The following is a 14,279-nucleotide window of genomic DNA, read 5'->3' as shown; positions in this document are numbered from 1 at the left end:
ATCTGAAGACCACACCTTAGAAGATCAGTAAAAAGAAAGTGAAGAAATATTCCCGCTTTCTCTCACTTAGGTTTGCATGGAGTCGAGCCTTTTAGCAAAGAATAAAACCAGTTCTTCAGCCCTGAGTGGTGTGACTCAGTGGACTGAGTGCCGGCCAGCGAACAAATCAGGGCACATGCCTGGGTTGCAGGCCAGATCCCCAGTACTGGGTGTGCAATAGGCAACCATACATAGATATTTCTCCCTCCCTTCTACTCTCTCTAAAAATAAATAAAATCTTTAAAACAAACAAACAAACAAACAAACCAAAAAAACCCAATTCTGTAAAAGTGAAAAAAATGATCATGGTCATCCCCAAACCAAACCAAAAAGCCTTAGGTAGTTTGGGAAGACTAGACATTTTGCTCTAGAAATTGGAAAGGTGGGGTGTGCCTTGGAGTCCAGGGGAGACACTCAGAGATGTCCTGGTTGCATGAAGTTAGAAGTATCAGTTGAAAGTGGGAGTGCTAGACAACTGTAGGGGTGATTGGACTGAAAAGCCATACTAAATTATGGGGCTACTCAGAAGTAGAGTCCAGGTTCAAGAACACTGGACAAGATTTGGGACACTGGGGCCTCTTTGAAATACTAATATATGGTACCTCAACAGCCTTTCCCGTCACCTTCTGAAACCTCACTTTCCCCTTCTTTTCTAGACAACTCATTTAACTCCAAATCAGAAAAAAAAGAGGTTCAGAATTGCAGCCTTCTGAGATAATTGCCATGCAGCTGTACCCTTCTGTTCATTTATACCTCAACTAACTCTTCTAGATGAATTTTCCTATGACTCTATCACCAGTACTAACTTAGAACTCCAAACCCCAGCATTTAGAACACTTCCATGCCAGTTTTTGTTTAAGTACACCAAACACTCAACAAAATAATTCCCACGGTCAAATTCAATCTCCGTGTTTGGTAAAAGAAAAAGCTGTGGGTTCAAAGGGTTCAGGATGGTGGGGTTAGGGAAAGCAACAGCAGGAAGAGCGAGAGAGCCACTGGGAAGGAAAGGGAAGGGAAATTGGGATCTGTAAGGCAGTTCACAAAGATAAGAAGGTAGGTGCAGAAAGAAGTTCAAAGAAGTGAGAAAGGACATCCGTTAATCCAGGGGTGCCGCTGAGCAAAGACACACCATGTTTTCCAGCAGATTCAAATAGAATTAAGTAGTACTGACCTGACTTTGGGAAACTGTGTGCAGGACCTAGGCCAAGGGGATGCACCATGATTTTTGTACACTATTTTACCTAGAGCCAGCCTCAGATTTCTATCAGTTTTCTCTCCTAACTTTTAGAAATGCTTGTTGAACTGTAGTGAATTTTTGCTCGTGATTCTGAGGTTGACCGTGTGCCCTATATGGTTGAGATGATACTCCATCCAGACCTGGAAGAAAGATGCCAAGTAAATGACTGCTCTGTCCAACTGGGTCTGTGCACCAGAGCTGGTTTGCTTGTTGCCCTTGCGTGGGATGGGGGGAGAAGTGAAAAAAGGACACTCTACAGCAACCACCCTACCCCCACCACTTGTTCCTGCTTTGGAAGTCTGTAGTTCTGGGTTAGAATAGGGAGGAAGCTGTCTTGTAAATGCCCACCATCCTGTTGTCTAGACATCAAGGAAGAGATATTGTCTCAGGGAAGCTTCAGGAGCTGCAGAAGGCTGCACTCGGATTTCCTGTCAGAGGTGGGGTCTTGTTTTTGCATAAATAGCAGAACCCCCTTATATAGTTTGCTAGAGAGCAGAATTCAGCATTAAGTGAATTCATCCTCTACCCTTTCTAAAAGGATAGTTATTTAGCAACTGGAAAATGAATATGGCTAATGTGATACTGCAGTGCTAGTTTTAGGGTAAAAGCCTTTCAATCTCATATTAATACCAGTTCACCCCTTTCCCCCCGCATATAAATACCTTATGACTAACAGCTTGTGTTTGCAGGACATTGTCCAGAGTTGGGGAAGCTTATGGCCTTATAATGGAGACATCAACTGAGTTACCTAGAGTGAAACCCATGTCCTTGACCTAATTAGTCCAGCATGGTAAGCAGCCGAACTAGGTGCCCATGATAGTCAGAATAACAACTGAAACAGAATCCAGTACTTCTAGCCATTGTTACGTCACCCGGAGGGTTCTATCCCAATGACAGATTTTTGTACTGGAGCTAGCTGGGAAGTCAGGTGCTTTTGGCAGTGTGGCTAAAATAAAATACATCTGAATTATTTTTTAGAAATACTACAGTATTGCTGTCATGGGTTGAGTACTCCAAGAAATAGACTCTGAGACACTAAGAGTTGCATGCTGACATTTTATTGGTGAGTGCCTCCAGGAGCATCTCTGAGGCGTAAGGGGAGCAGGATTGGGCCAGAAGTTGAGACAAGAGGTCCAGGTCTTCATCCCCACACCCATTCCCATCAACCAGTCATCAACCAGCTGTGAGCCCTTAGCAGCCAACACTTCCAGCAGTGGGGGAACGAGTGCCATGATCCTGAAGTGTGGGACCTAGACACAAGTGGCACGCCATGTTTTTCTGCTATAGTTGTCAACTAGTGCTTCCCAGGTATCTCCACATTTACCACCCCATTTTACAGGGCCATGAGGTAGACAGGGCCAGGTAGGTTCATTCTCTCCTTTGTACATGTGAATACAAAGGGAAATCTAGGTACAGGGGATGTAAAAGACTTGCCCAGAATCACCTAAGGCTTGTCTCTGGCTCCCACTCAGAGAAATATCTACTGAAAAGATTGTTTTTTCCTACTTTGAGAATTCATAGGACTTTAGAACATAAGGATCAGAAAAGTCAGTAGAGGCAAGTAGTCCAGCCACCTCACTTTTAAAGCAAACAGGCTCCATGATGGGGGCTGATTTCTCCAATGTTGAGCTGTGCATCTGTGGCAAAGCCCAACCTTGTGACTAGTCTTCCTGCACTCAAGAGCCGGTGTTCACGACCTCTGACATGCCGGGCCCAACGTGCCACGGGAGAGCTGCAGACGTGAGCAGGCTGCAGGCGCTGCCCCGAGGATTTTAGAATCCGCTGTTTCTTTAGTGCACGTGAATTGTTTTAGCGACACAGAGAAAATGAAACTTTTTGTTCTAGGCTTTCTCTCTCATATCACCTTGAGGAGTCTAAATCCAGAAGAAAAGAGCCTATTTTGGCTTCGGAATGGGTAATCCCTGTCCTCCCTCTGTTTTAAACCGCCAACGAGCAGATGCTTACACAGAGTTGAATGCTGCCTGCAAACATACACAGACGACTCTCCCGTCGACTCTTCCCAAGATTTATTTTCAAACACAGATTACTAAGAAAACAGATAATTGCTTTCTTTTCCTCCTTCTGTTTAAATGACTTTACATTATTTATTATCCTTTATTTTTAGGACACAAAGATAAAGCTGTATGGGGTAAAGAGGTGGGTTTTGCATTATAAAGTCACAGACCTGTCTTCGCCCAGACCTTCCCAGTGTTGTTCCCACAGCCAGAACCACAGTGAGGGAGGTCTGCCCTGGGGCAGGCGGAGGACATTTGCCCTTTTAGTATTCAGCTCATACCCCCGGCGTTTCCTAGTCAGAACGCTGTTGTGTCTCCCATGTTCTCACTCTCCAGATTTAGTATTTCTCTACAGATTTAGATTTCTCTAGCAATCTCTGACAATTGCTCTCTGGCTACAGCTCCTCTTCTCGCCCCTCTGTTAGAGTGGCTAGGCTAGTCAGTCACTGCATCCCCATACTCAGTAAACTAGACGGACAGAGGTAGGCCTGACAAAAAGTTCTTTCCACCTCCCAGGTCTCTCAGAGTTCCTCGCAGGGGCAGAAATTTGCATACATGCCTTGCCTAGATAAGGAGGCCCCAGAGCTGCTAGAATGTTCTGTTAAGAAATGTGCATGGGAGCATAGATCTTAAAAGAAATGAGGCTACAGGCCAGAAAATAATTTTAATGCCAAGTAGAATGGACCAAGCCACTTTGTCATTTTCCTTGCTTTTGCTCTACAGACTTCCCCTTCCTATGACATTGAGAAGGTGGGAGGAGCTGGCCGTGTTCCTAGAGTGACTGTCCATCCATGTGGGAGAGAGGCTTTCGTGTTGGTAGCTTGCTCCTAAGTCTGAAGGAACGTCAGTATCCTTTAGATCTGCAGTAATGTAGTATGGAGGAGATGTGAAGCAAAAAAATAATTTATGTGGTTTATTGCCTCTACTGATCCCATCGCCTTCCTCCTTACAGTCACAGGGCAGCTGCATCATCTTCGGTCTCCTAGGGACCCAAGGTTGCTTTTAAAGAACCTGCAAAATAAATACTTAATGAGGAAGGATGAACTCCTCGGGAGTGGTAAAATAGGCAAGAGGAGAGAAAAGGCTGGGTCTTTGAAAATATCTCATTTCTGGTTAAGGAACAAGAGCCTGACTACTTTAACATATTTTCTATTTATGTATCCTAGAGGATGCATTATAATATTCCAAGTAAATATAAGTGTTACTTTAAATAAAAAAGGAGCCTGAAAAGGAGAAGAGGGGGACCAGGAAAAATGCACCTTCTCTGCTGAGCGGCACCCTTTGCTGTTATTCATGTTGATATTCTTCATGGAGATGAGGGTGATGCTATCTTTCTCTCCATTGGCTGTGGAGCAGCTAGAGGTAGGAAGGAAACATGGGTTATAGATAAGAAAAGTGGGAGGGCAATGTGGGGGTCAAGGAACTGTGTAGGGCTTGTTGAAAAGTAGACCTTTGTTTCAGTGGTGGACCCTAATGAAATGAAAATGTTTTGAAGTCCAAAAGACTTGTATTTAAATCTTTGTATTACTACCTACTGCTTGTGTGGTCTTGACCAAGTTATGACCTCCCTTGAGTCTCAATATTTTATCTGCCTGAATAGAATATCTGCCTTAGTAATATCTGCCTGAGAGAATTACTCTAAGAATTTGAGATAATATTACCAAATATCTACCACAGGGCTTAGGACGTACAAGGTATTCAGTAAGTGGTTCCTTAAATGAGTATCTTCTTATTTAAGGAGTATAGTAGAATCTGAATTCCTATACTTTTAATGAAGGGGTAATAAGGGCTTAGCCCTGGGATTGAGGAGTTCCAGTCCATCCCCCATCACCAGTTGATTCCTTTCAGGTCCAGGTCTGCTCCTGTCCTGCTTGCCCCCAGCTCTGGCTTCAGAGGGGGCTGTCAGAATTCCATCCGTGGGTATGTGTGTGTAGAAGACAGGAAGCGTTGGTTGTTGGCTCCCTCTTGGAGGGGAGACTGAGGTCAGATGGATGATTCCAACTTATACCTCTGACAGTCTTACCTTTCAGATAGCCCGGAACTCCCAGGCTTCTGGGGATCTGTAAAAATCCAAAGGCACAGACTGGGGATCACATACTGTTACTCAGAAGTCCAACCTGCCTTTCAAAGGTCACCAAAGTGGACTTTCCCATTTTATCCACTGATGCGGATGTGCCATTCCAGCCCTCAATTCCAGGCTGGATGTCAGTCCCAGGATCTAGCTGTGAGTGCTCAGCAGAGAGAGGCAAAGGGGGGCCCTGAGGGTCAGGCATGTACCTTCGGGTTCCTTATTCTTCCGACACTTAAACCTTAGACTGACCACGCTGACCAGGATGATCACAACCACCACCAGAATGACAATGAAGCTGATAACACCTGAACAAAGAAAAGGTTGGGGTGAAGGGGAGGCAGAGGAAGGGACAAAAGGGGGTAACAGGAGTTTAAATTATTTTCCCAGCTAAGTGCTGTGTAGACAGGCTCCGGAGCAAAGTGAATTCCACTTCTGTGCTGAGAAGGGGAACGAGCTCTCAGCCTGCTGCCCTGGCCAGCATGGGCTCCACAGCCCTTCCCCACCCTCCCATGAGAACATGGAACCCCGCAGAGCCCAGCCGAACTGACTAGAGAGCCAGTGGAGACTCTTTCCCACCAGAGCCTTCTTTGTCAGCCAAACCCTCCCAGCACAAATAAGTGAGATCTGAACTTTTGTTTCCAGACTCAGAGTCCAAGTCAGTTCACGGGTGGGGTCCCTGCCACACCCCACTGTCTCCTCCCTCTCACCAAATGCGGCCACGGTGAGCACCGTCTCTGAGGTAGGGCTGGGCAGGATGGTGGAGTCTCCTCTGGTCCTCAGGTTCATGGTGGCTGATTTGGTGGTAACATTTTGAGAAGTGTCTAAAATGGAGTGGTGATGGGTTCATCAGTGAAGGAACTCAGCCTACAGAGAGAGCTAGCTCCCCTCCCACTTCCTCCAGGTAAAGGACTGCGGACACAGCTCAAGCCCTGCAGAAAAGACTTCCTCCCTGCCCATCTGACCAGGTCCCATGAGGATGGAGGCCAGGACTGGATGTTGTGGGATCACATGACTAGATGGCTGGTTGTTTGTGTTACTAGTTCCAAAGGACTCCAGAAAGTTCAGGATGCTTCCCTCACTATGCTCTTCCCACCACCCCCTTGGAGTCGAGAAGATTGGGATTTATGCTGCAGATATAGGGAGACAGACTAGGCAAGGTAGACTCATCGTGTTTTGCCAAGGGTTGAAGAGGGAGGAAAGAAGGGCACCAAAATTTGTCCCCAGGCACTGACTGATCTAGTGTGTCAGCCTGCCAGGTAAGACACCCAAGTTTCTGGTCCCCTTAAAAGGTGGTATGGTCACCCATCTCTTCCCTTCTGGAACTCATTGCAGGCCTAACTGCTGTTCCATTTCCTTGTCCTCACCTCTGTCCTAAATAAGCCTGGGAGTTTAAAAAAAATCCCAGAGCCAAGAGGTAGGATGAGAGAAAGGGTCAGGGTAGTCTTTGTTGGGAGTCCACACAGGACGTCCCTCCACTTCTGCTGCCACTGCTGCTGCTGCTGCTTGGGACACCATGCTCGTGCCACGAACAGCGGGCCAAGGTGGCAGGTACCCACCCCTGCCCAGCTCTTCTCCCGCACTGCTGGGTGAGGACCAACCTGCCCTGAGAGGTGTGCAACCCTTTCCTAACCTTGTCTGCCTTCCTTTGCACTGTTTGGTTCTCCTAACCTTCTCTTTCTCTCTCTGTGCCTTGATCGATCCTGAGTCCATACTCTTTCTACCTTCACTGTGACCAGGCCCAGGTTCCTGACTCTACTCCCCACCAAACCTCATTCCCTTCCAGACCAGGGTGCCGCTGATGTGGATCCTGGCCCTGAGACCCCTCATTGTGGGGCAAGACCTGGGCCCCCTGAAGAGGAGAGGAAGGAACCCAGCCAGACATGACCCATTGTATTTTACCGCCAGCCCCACATACTTACCAAGGGCTGATATGTGCTGTTGTGGCTGGGATGGAGTCAGGCCCGGCAAGCTCTGGAAGTGACCATCTATGGTGCTTGACCTCGGCGTCACGGGTGTGGGGACCTGTGAGGCCTTCCCTGGAGTGGCTGTGGATTAGGAAGCATGTATGAGCCTGCTTGGGGCTCCAACCAGCACACACGCAGAGAAGGCTCTTTAGTCCAAGATCGTTCTTCTCATTACTGCTTTCATTCCAGAAGGAGCCATCCTCTCTCACACCTCTGGGTCTTCACCCGTGCAGTTCCCTCTGCCTGGAATACACCCTACCACCCTTCACCTCCCAGTCTTCATTTGGTCAACTCATTCTTTGGTCTCTGCTTCAGCTCTCCCTCACTCTGGAATGTACTCGCTGGCCCTCAAGTCAGAAGCTGCTGACATTTGTCTGGGCTCCAGCAGCACTCTGCCATGCGCATCGCAGCCCTTCTCACCCTGCTTTGTGATTGGCGACATGACGTCTTGTTTACTTGTCTGCTCCCCCATGAGTGTGCATTCTCCTTTAGAGCAGAAACTGTGCCTGCCTCCCCATGGGGCCCTCCCTGGATGGAATTTGTAGTGTGAGTAGCGGAGTACCTGGGGCACTGGCGCTGGACAGAGACCTTGGGCTACTGGGCTCTGAGGAAGCACTGTCTTCTGCAAGGACAGACGCAGAATGGGAAGTGGAGGTGGGGCAGGTTTGATGACACCACACTTCTAACCCATATGAGAACCTTTGGACCGCAAGCAAGTCTGAAGGGATAGGCAGGGGACTGGGTGGAGGGCTGGGATTGGCCCCTCGACAACCACACTCACCTGCGCTGGGAGTTGACTCTGTGGTCATCTGAGGCTGTTTGTTGCCTCTTATTGCTCTGTCCCCCTCTTTTGCCCTATAGCTGGCGTTTTCTACGCTTTCTCCCTACCCCATCCCTCACCTGCAACAATTCCTCTCATTCCACTTTCAAGGCAGGTTAGACTGGGCCAAGCTGAAACAGGTCCCTAGAAGTGCTCAGTCTTGAATGCCCTGAGGTCTGGCCCCACCCCTAATCACTTGAGATCTGCATAAAACAGGGCCTAGAGATCCTCTCACCCTTACCAAGCTCCCAGACCTAAATGCTGGAGGAGGTCCTGTGTGCTGGGTCTTACCCTGAGGGCTAGAGGGCTGCGTTGTGGTGGGCTGGGAGTTGTGGCCTGCAAAAGAAAGCAAAACACAGACTAGCTTCGTGAGGCTCCTGCCCAGCACATACAGCCCCCAGAAAAACTGAGGCCTTTTGCCTTTCCAAGCCTCCCATGCCGACAGAGGCCTAAAGGATGTGGCTCCAGCTTAGGGGGCTGGCTTCCTCTGAGACTGTGATTGAATAGCACCATCACCACCACCTCATGATTCAGCATCCCGGAGTCCTTTCCTGTCTCTTCAGTCTCACATGGGTTTTATACCAACCTGACACAACGTCAGGGGAAGGTCATTTTAAATTAGTGATGTCTAAAGACAGAGGGCCAGTGACCTGCCAGTCTAGACAAAGACTCCAGGTCTCTAGGCTAATGTCGTCACTACACCACCATCGAGCCAGCCGTTTTCCCCTGTGGATCTCATCACACCAGTCCTGTCCCAAGGGAAGGGGATGGAAAGATGTGATGAATAAGATGGAGTTTGGGCCTGGGGTTGGTATCTGGGCTGTATCTCTGCCCTCCTCCAGCAGGAGGAGGGGCCTACAGGAAGCAAGTCCTGGCATATGTACAGGAGACAGGGAAGCTGTAGAACGAGTGATCAGCTTACTCTTACAGGCAGAGCCTACTCAGAAATGATTGTTGTTGGACAAACCTGGGGAGGAGGTCACTAGGAGGCCCCAGTAAGAAGCCCAGATTAGATCGTTTGGTAAGTACGAGTGTATGCCGGTCAGCCTCTGTACAGATGTGTGTGTGTGTGTGTGTGTGTGTGTGTGTGTGTGCGTGCGCGCGCTTGTGTGCCATATATGTGTCCCCCGTGTCTGTGGGACCTCAAAGGTCAGGTTGTGTTTGCTCATTTTCCACAATGAAATCATTCTTAAAACCTGTGAACAATGTGAAAGGAAAACGTGGGGAAGTGGAGCCGCCCAGCTGGGTTCCCGTCCCTCCGCTCCGGCTGGGACGACAGCCGCTGGCCCGGCTCTCCTGTTCCCTCCGCCCCTCATCATCAGGGAAACACTAAGCCGGGCCTGGGCGAACAGAGGCGGCTGGGGGCCAGGGGCCCGCCCAGCCTGGGGCAGCCTGCTGGTCTGTTTATTTTCCTTAGCCACTGCCTTCCTCCATGGGGCTATCACTTGGATGGCGTGGAATTAATTGTTTCCAAGCCCACACTTTCCCAAACGCTAGGCCATGCGGTGTTTTTCCAGGTCAGCATCTTCGATACTTCATTCCCTCACTGGGTGGTAGGTCGGGTCAAGAGGGGAGTGAAAACTTACGGGTGCCCCAGGCTAAAGAGAACTTTCCCCAGCTGGGGAATGACCCTTTTAATCCAAGGCATGTCCTGAAAACACCTATCAGTAAGTCCCAGGGGCCAAGTTCCAGTAGGTTGCTCTTTGTCTCCTGCCCCCTCCCGCTACGGGAACTTTTTGTCACCAGGAGATGCCTCTGTGAGTAGAGGAGGGATTTAGGGAGCATCAGTTTTGACAGGCCAGGGTGCCTCTGACCACTGGGCACTCAGACAACCAGAGCACACTGGCCATGGGGATTTCTTATTTTACTGTTTCCTCTCCCTCATTCCCACCTGCTCCATTTCCACCCAGCCTCTCTCTCCTCCCCTTCCACAACCTCATCCAGTATTCCTCAGCAGCATATTTTAGTGCTTAACAAATCATGGAGTGTGGAGTCTGGCAGGCCTGAGTTCAAGTCCTGACCCTGTCACTTATTGACCCGAGCCTTAGTTTTCTCCTCATTAAAATACACGTGATTTTAGCCGTGGGCAGTGTGGCTCAATTGGTTGGAGCATTGTCCTGTAAACCAAAAGGTTGCAGGTTCTATCCCTGGTCAGGGCATATGTGTAGGTTGTGGGTTTGGTCCCCAGTCGGGTTCAGTCCCTGGTCAGGGTGCATACGGTTGGTTGGGGTGCACACAAGAGGCGACTGATTGATGTTTCTCTCCCCCTCTCTCTAAAATCAATAGGCATGACCTTGGATGAGTATAAAAAATAATAATAAAATAACATACAAGTGATTTTAGTACCTTATATGTGGTTGTGAGGATAAGAAAATGCACATAAAGTACTTAATGCAGTGTCTGACAGATAGTTCATGCTCTATAAATGCTGGACATTTAAAATTTTTTCCCATTGTGTCAAATCCTCCCAGTCTCAAGCCTACTATGCCCTGATGTATGTATCCACAGTCAAGTCCCTCTGTGGTCCTGAATATCCTCCAAAGCATTCCTTGGTTCACCAAAATGAAGGAGACAGTAAGTGCTCTGAGATACTCGGTAAGAGGATAGGGTATGCAAGCAGTGAGCACGGCTTCCATAGAGTTTACACAGGGCAGTCCTAGTCCTGGCCCCCGTCAGGGACAAGGCAGTGTGTAAGGAAGCTGGGAGAAGCCCAAGCCTATGAAAATCCCACCTCATGAGTCTCATCTTTCAACCTTCTCTACCATTTCTGCAATTTCTACAACAGCCTAGTTCCCCAGCCCCAGATCAAAAGTGTGACTCTATCCTGTGGGAGGAGTCAGGGAGGAGTGGGGTGGGTGACCACAGTTTGACTTCCAAGCCATGGACCTTTAGAGAAATGTCTGACCTCCCCGGGAGGCAGTCTTCTAGTGCTCAGGCCTTCTCACCCACCACCAAGGAAGGGCGTCCTCCCTCCCATCCAAGCTCTCCCACACTCTCCACTGCTGCTTTGGGCACAGGTTCATCACCCTCCACGGAGGACTCATGGAGGGTGCTGTGGGGGTGGGAAGAAACGAACTAAGGGAAGTTGCTGCCCCATGAGTCAGAATCGCCTGGATTTCTCTTAGTTCCCAGCAACTGCTCCCTAATTAGAGGACCCCCTCTGGGCTACTTCTCTACTCATCCCTGGCAGGGCTCTGTCTGGGAGGTGTTCTCAAGTCATCTCTTCCGAAGCTCATCTCAACTGGGCCCCTGGGTGAGGATGTTGAGTACATCCTCTTCGGGAAATAATTCTTTGTATCTAACTTGAATCCCTCTTGCTGTGAGCTTAGAGTCAGTATTTGGAATTCCGAGGTTGTTACTCCCCACACTAAAGAAGAAAAAAGATCACCCGTAAAGCCCAAGGTGCAGACAATGTCATGCTAGTAGAACACCATGGAAGGAGCTTTGGGGCCTCAACCTCACACCCACACAGTCATTTCCCGAATTTCAGGAGGCCAGCCTTTCATGGGGGCCCCAGTTCACCCTGGAAATTTTCCCACAAAAAGCCTTAACCATATGCTGTTTTACTCTTGCCTGATAATGTCTACCTCCAAACCCAACCGATCCCTTGCACAAAAGGCTCTGGAATTTCCCTTGGGCACAGCCCTGGATGAAGAGCTGGATGTGAGGTGTGTGTCCTGGAAGAGGGATAGGACCACCAGCCCTGGGAGGGAACTGCTGAAGGAGAGGGGCCAGTGCCTCTTACCTTGGACTAGGAGGAAGCCGAGGATCACCCAGCACAGCCGCGTTGCTCTGACAGTCCCCATGTCAGCTGGGTCTGTAGTGGGCAGGCAGCTGCTCCGTGGAGGCTCTGTCCATAGTGGAGAAGAGAGAGGGAGTGCTGGGGCGGGGAGGGGCTGGGGGCTGGCTCTCCAGGAGCTTCCTGTCAAAGAATAGAAGGAAACAGATTGGGACTAACTCCAGGGGCCCTGCTCAGCCTGACAGCCCAGACGAGGATGTAAGGCTGAAACATCGATGACTGTGCCCTGGGCTCCGGGACTCTGAGTGGCCTGGGCTAGTGCCAGTTGTGCTCTCCTCCAGGGCCTGTGCTCAAAGACCAGTGATGGCGACACACCATCCCACCCCTCCCCACCCCACCCTCGCCCCCTGCCTTCCCCTCCCAGGGATCCATCATGTACCTCCACACACCACCTGGAAGATTTCCTGGAGTGTGATCCAGTCCCCCAAGCCCATTCTGTTTCAGACTGTGACTGTGCTCTAAAGCTCAGCCCACCAGCCGCCCATGCTGTATATACCCAGAATTCTTCACATTCTTCTCTCTCCCCAGGACTACCAATGCAGATGGGGCTCCCAGTATATCTTATTATTGTTATTCTTTTTTATTTTAAAGATTTTATTTATTTATTTTTAGAGAAGGGTAAGGAGGGAGAAAGAGAGGGAGAGGAACATCAATGTGTGGTTACCTCTCGTTTGCCCCCTACTTGGGATCTGGTCCACAACCCAGGCATGTGCCCTGACTGGGAATCGAATCAGGGACCCTTTGGTTTGCAGGCCAGAACTCAGTCCACTGAGCCACACCAGCCAGGGCTTATTATTGTTACAGTTTTAAAAAATATTATTGTGGGTAAGAGTCAAATTTCATATTATTTTTATTTATTTTTAAGGTTTTTATTTATTTTTAGAGAGAGGGGAAGGGAGGGAGAAAGAAGGAGAGGAACATCAATGTCTGGTTGCCTCTTGCATGCCCCCTACTGGGGACCCAGCCCACAACCCAGGCATGTGCCCTGACTGGGAATGACCCTTTGGTTTTCAGGCTGGCACTCAATCCACTGAGCCATGACAGCCAAGGCTATTATTGTTATTCTTAAGGAAAAAACAAGAGAACCACATTCCAAGCATCCCTCCCTTTGGGCACTACCCGTACTCTGGGGTCAGGCCCTCCCTGTGCTCCAGCAGTATTCTTATTCTTAGCATTCAGCCACCATACATCCCACAGTACTCTCTCCTGTAGACACATTGTCACTGTTTTCAGTATCCTTAGGACCTGGCACAATGCTTGACATATAGCGGGTCCTCAGCACATATTTATTAAACTAAACTCAAAAGGTTTACAGCAATGTAACGCACAATCCTCTTTAATATAATTATCATTGTGAATTTTCTTCTAGCCTGTGATATAATATGCATATATATGTAATCATTTTATAACTGGTGTCCTTTTGTCTCTTATTTTTGTTTTTTTATGAATATTTCATTTTGAAGCAATCACAAATGTACAGAAAGTACATCATACAGAACTTTTCTTCCTTGAACCTTTTGAGGGTAAATTGCCAACAGAATGCCCAATCACTCAGAGTGTTGTAGTATGTATTTCCTACAAATAAGGACAATCTCCTATATAATCAATACAGCCATCAAAATTAGAAAATTAATTTTGATATATTAATACTATCTAATCCTCAGATTTCATTCCAGTTTTGACAGTTGTCCCAAGAATGTTTTTTATAGCAAAGCGGTCTGGTCTAGCCCTGACCGGTGTGGCTCGGGTAGCTCTCGTCCCCCCTCAAAGCAAAAGGCTACTGGTAGGATTCCCAGTCGAGGCACTTGCCTAGGTTGTGGGTTCGGTCCCTGATTGGGGTAAAATCGATATTTCTATCTCACATCAATTTTCTCTCCCTGTTTTTCTCCTCTCTAAATAGACAATTAATACATAGATATATATTTTTAAAAGGTTCCAGTCCAGAATCACTCATTGTACACCTCTTTTGTCTCCTTCAATCTGGAACAATTCTTCAGTTGTTCCATGATTTTCATGACCTTGACATTTTTAAAGGTTACAGTCCAATTGTGTTGTAGAGTTTCCCTCACTTGGGTTCATCAGGTCATGCATCTTTGGCAAGAATGTCACAGAAGCAGTGTTGTGTTCCTCTCTTTGCAGCCTATCAATTGGTGCACGGTTTTTGATCTGTTCCATGGATGGTCACTTGACCACTTGCTTAAGGTGGTGTCTGCTACTGTCTTAGTTTCCTGCGGCCATGTACCAATGACCATAAACTGGGGACTTAAAACAACAGAAATGTACTCTCTCACAGTTCTGGAGGCCAGAAGTCAAAATCAAGGTATTAACAGAGCC

The 14,279-nt window shown here is 48.2% G+C and overlaps 1 protein-coding gene across 2 annotated transcripts; it reads right to left on the bottom strand.

Moving 5' to 3' along the window:
• Positions 1–3,288: 3,288 nt before the first annotated feature.
• Positions 3,289–12,117, bottom strand: ECSCR (endothelial cell surface expressed chemotaxis and apoptosis regulator). 2 transcript variants are annotated; one of them, XM_045824192.1, is made up of 9 exons: positions 11,892–12,117; positions 8,438–8,482; positions 7,889–7,948; positions 7,282–7,407; positions 6,070–6,183; positions 5,569–5,667; positions 5,315–5,351; positions 4,551–4,647; positions 3,289–4,302 (listed from the first exon to the last, which is right to left on the bottom strand). In XM_045824192.1, the coding sequence occupies exons 1-9, from the start codon at positions 11,950–11,952 to the stop codon at positions 4,294–4,296; spliced, it is 648 nt and encodes a 215-aa protein (XP_045680148.1). In that variant the 5' UTR covers positions 11,953–12,117; the 3' UTR covers positions 3,289–4,293. The 2 variants fall into 2 exon arrangements, with proteins under 2 accessions (XP_045680148.1, XP_045680157.1); XM_045824201.1 differs by lacking the exon at positions 7,889–7,948 and having other exon boundaries at positions 11,892–12,045.
• Between the last annotated feature and the right edge of the window lie 2,162 nt (positions 12,118–14,279).

Source organism: Phyllostomus hastatus, unplaced genomic scaffold, assembly GCF_019186645.2.
Source record: "Phyllostomus hastatus isolate PE091 unplaced genomic scaffold, TTU_PhHast_1.1 phas_contig_150, whole genome shotgun sequence".
NCBI classification, from domain to species: domain Eukaryota; kingdom Metazoa; phylum Chordata; class Mammalia; order Chiroptera; family Phyllostomidae; genus Phyllostomus; species Phyllostomus hastatus.
Note: the sequence above shows the minus strand (reverse complement) of the source record. Positions and strands in the feature narration are given on the sequence as shown.

Bases quoted from the DNA above. Each gene is read 5' to 3' on its own strand.
- ECSCR (XM_045824192.1), bottom strand. From the start codon at position 11,952: ATGGGGACTGTCAGAGCAACGCGGCTGTGCTGGGTGATCCTCGGCTTC. The intron at 6,184-7,281 runs GTAAGTATGTGG...ACTCCATTTTAG, and splicing joins ACAGCACATATCAGCCCTTG to ACACTTCTCAAAATGTTACC. The intron at 4,648-5,314 runs GTAAGACTGTCA...TCCTACCTCTAG, and splicing joins AGTTCCGGGCTATCTGAAAG to CTGCTCCACAGCCAATGGAG.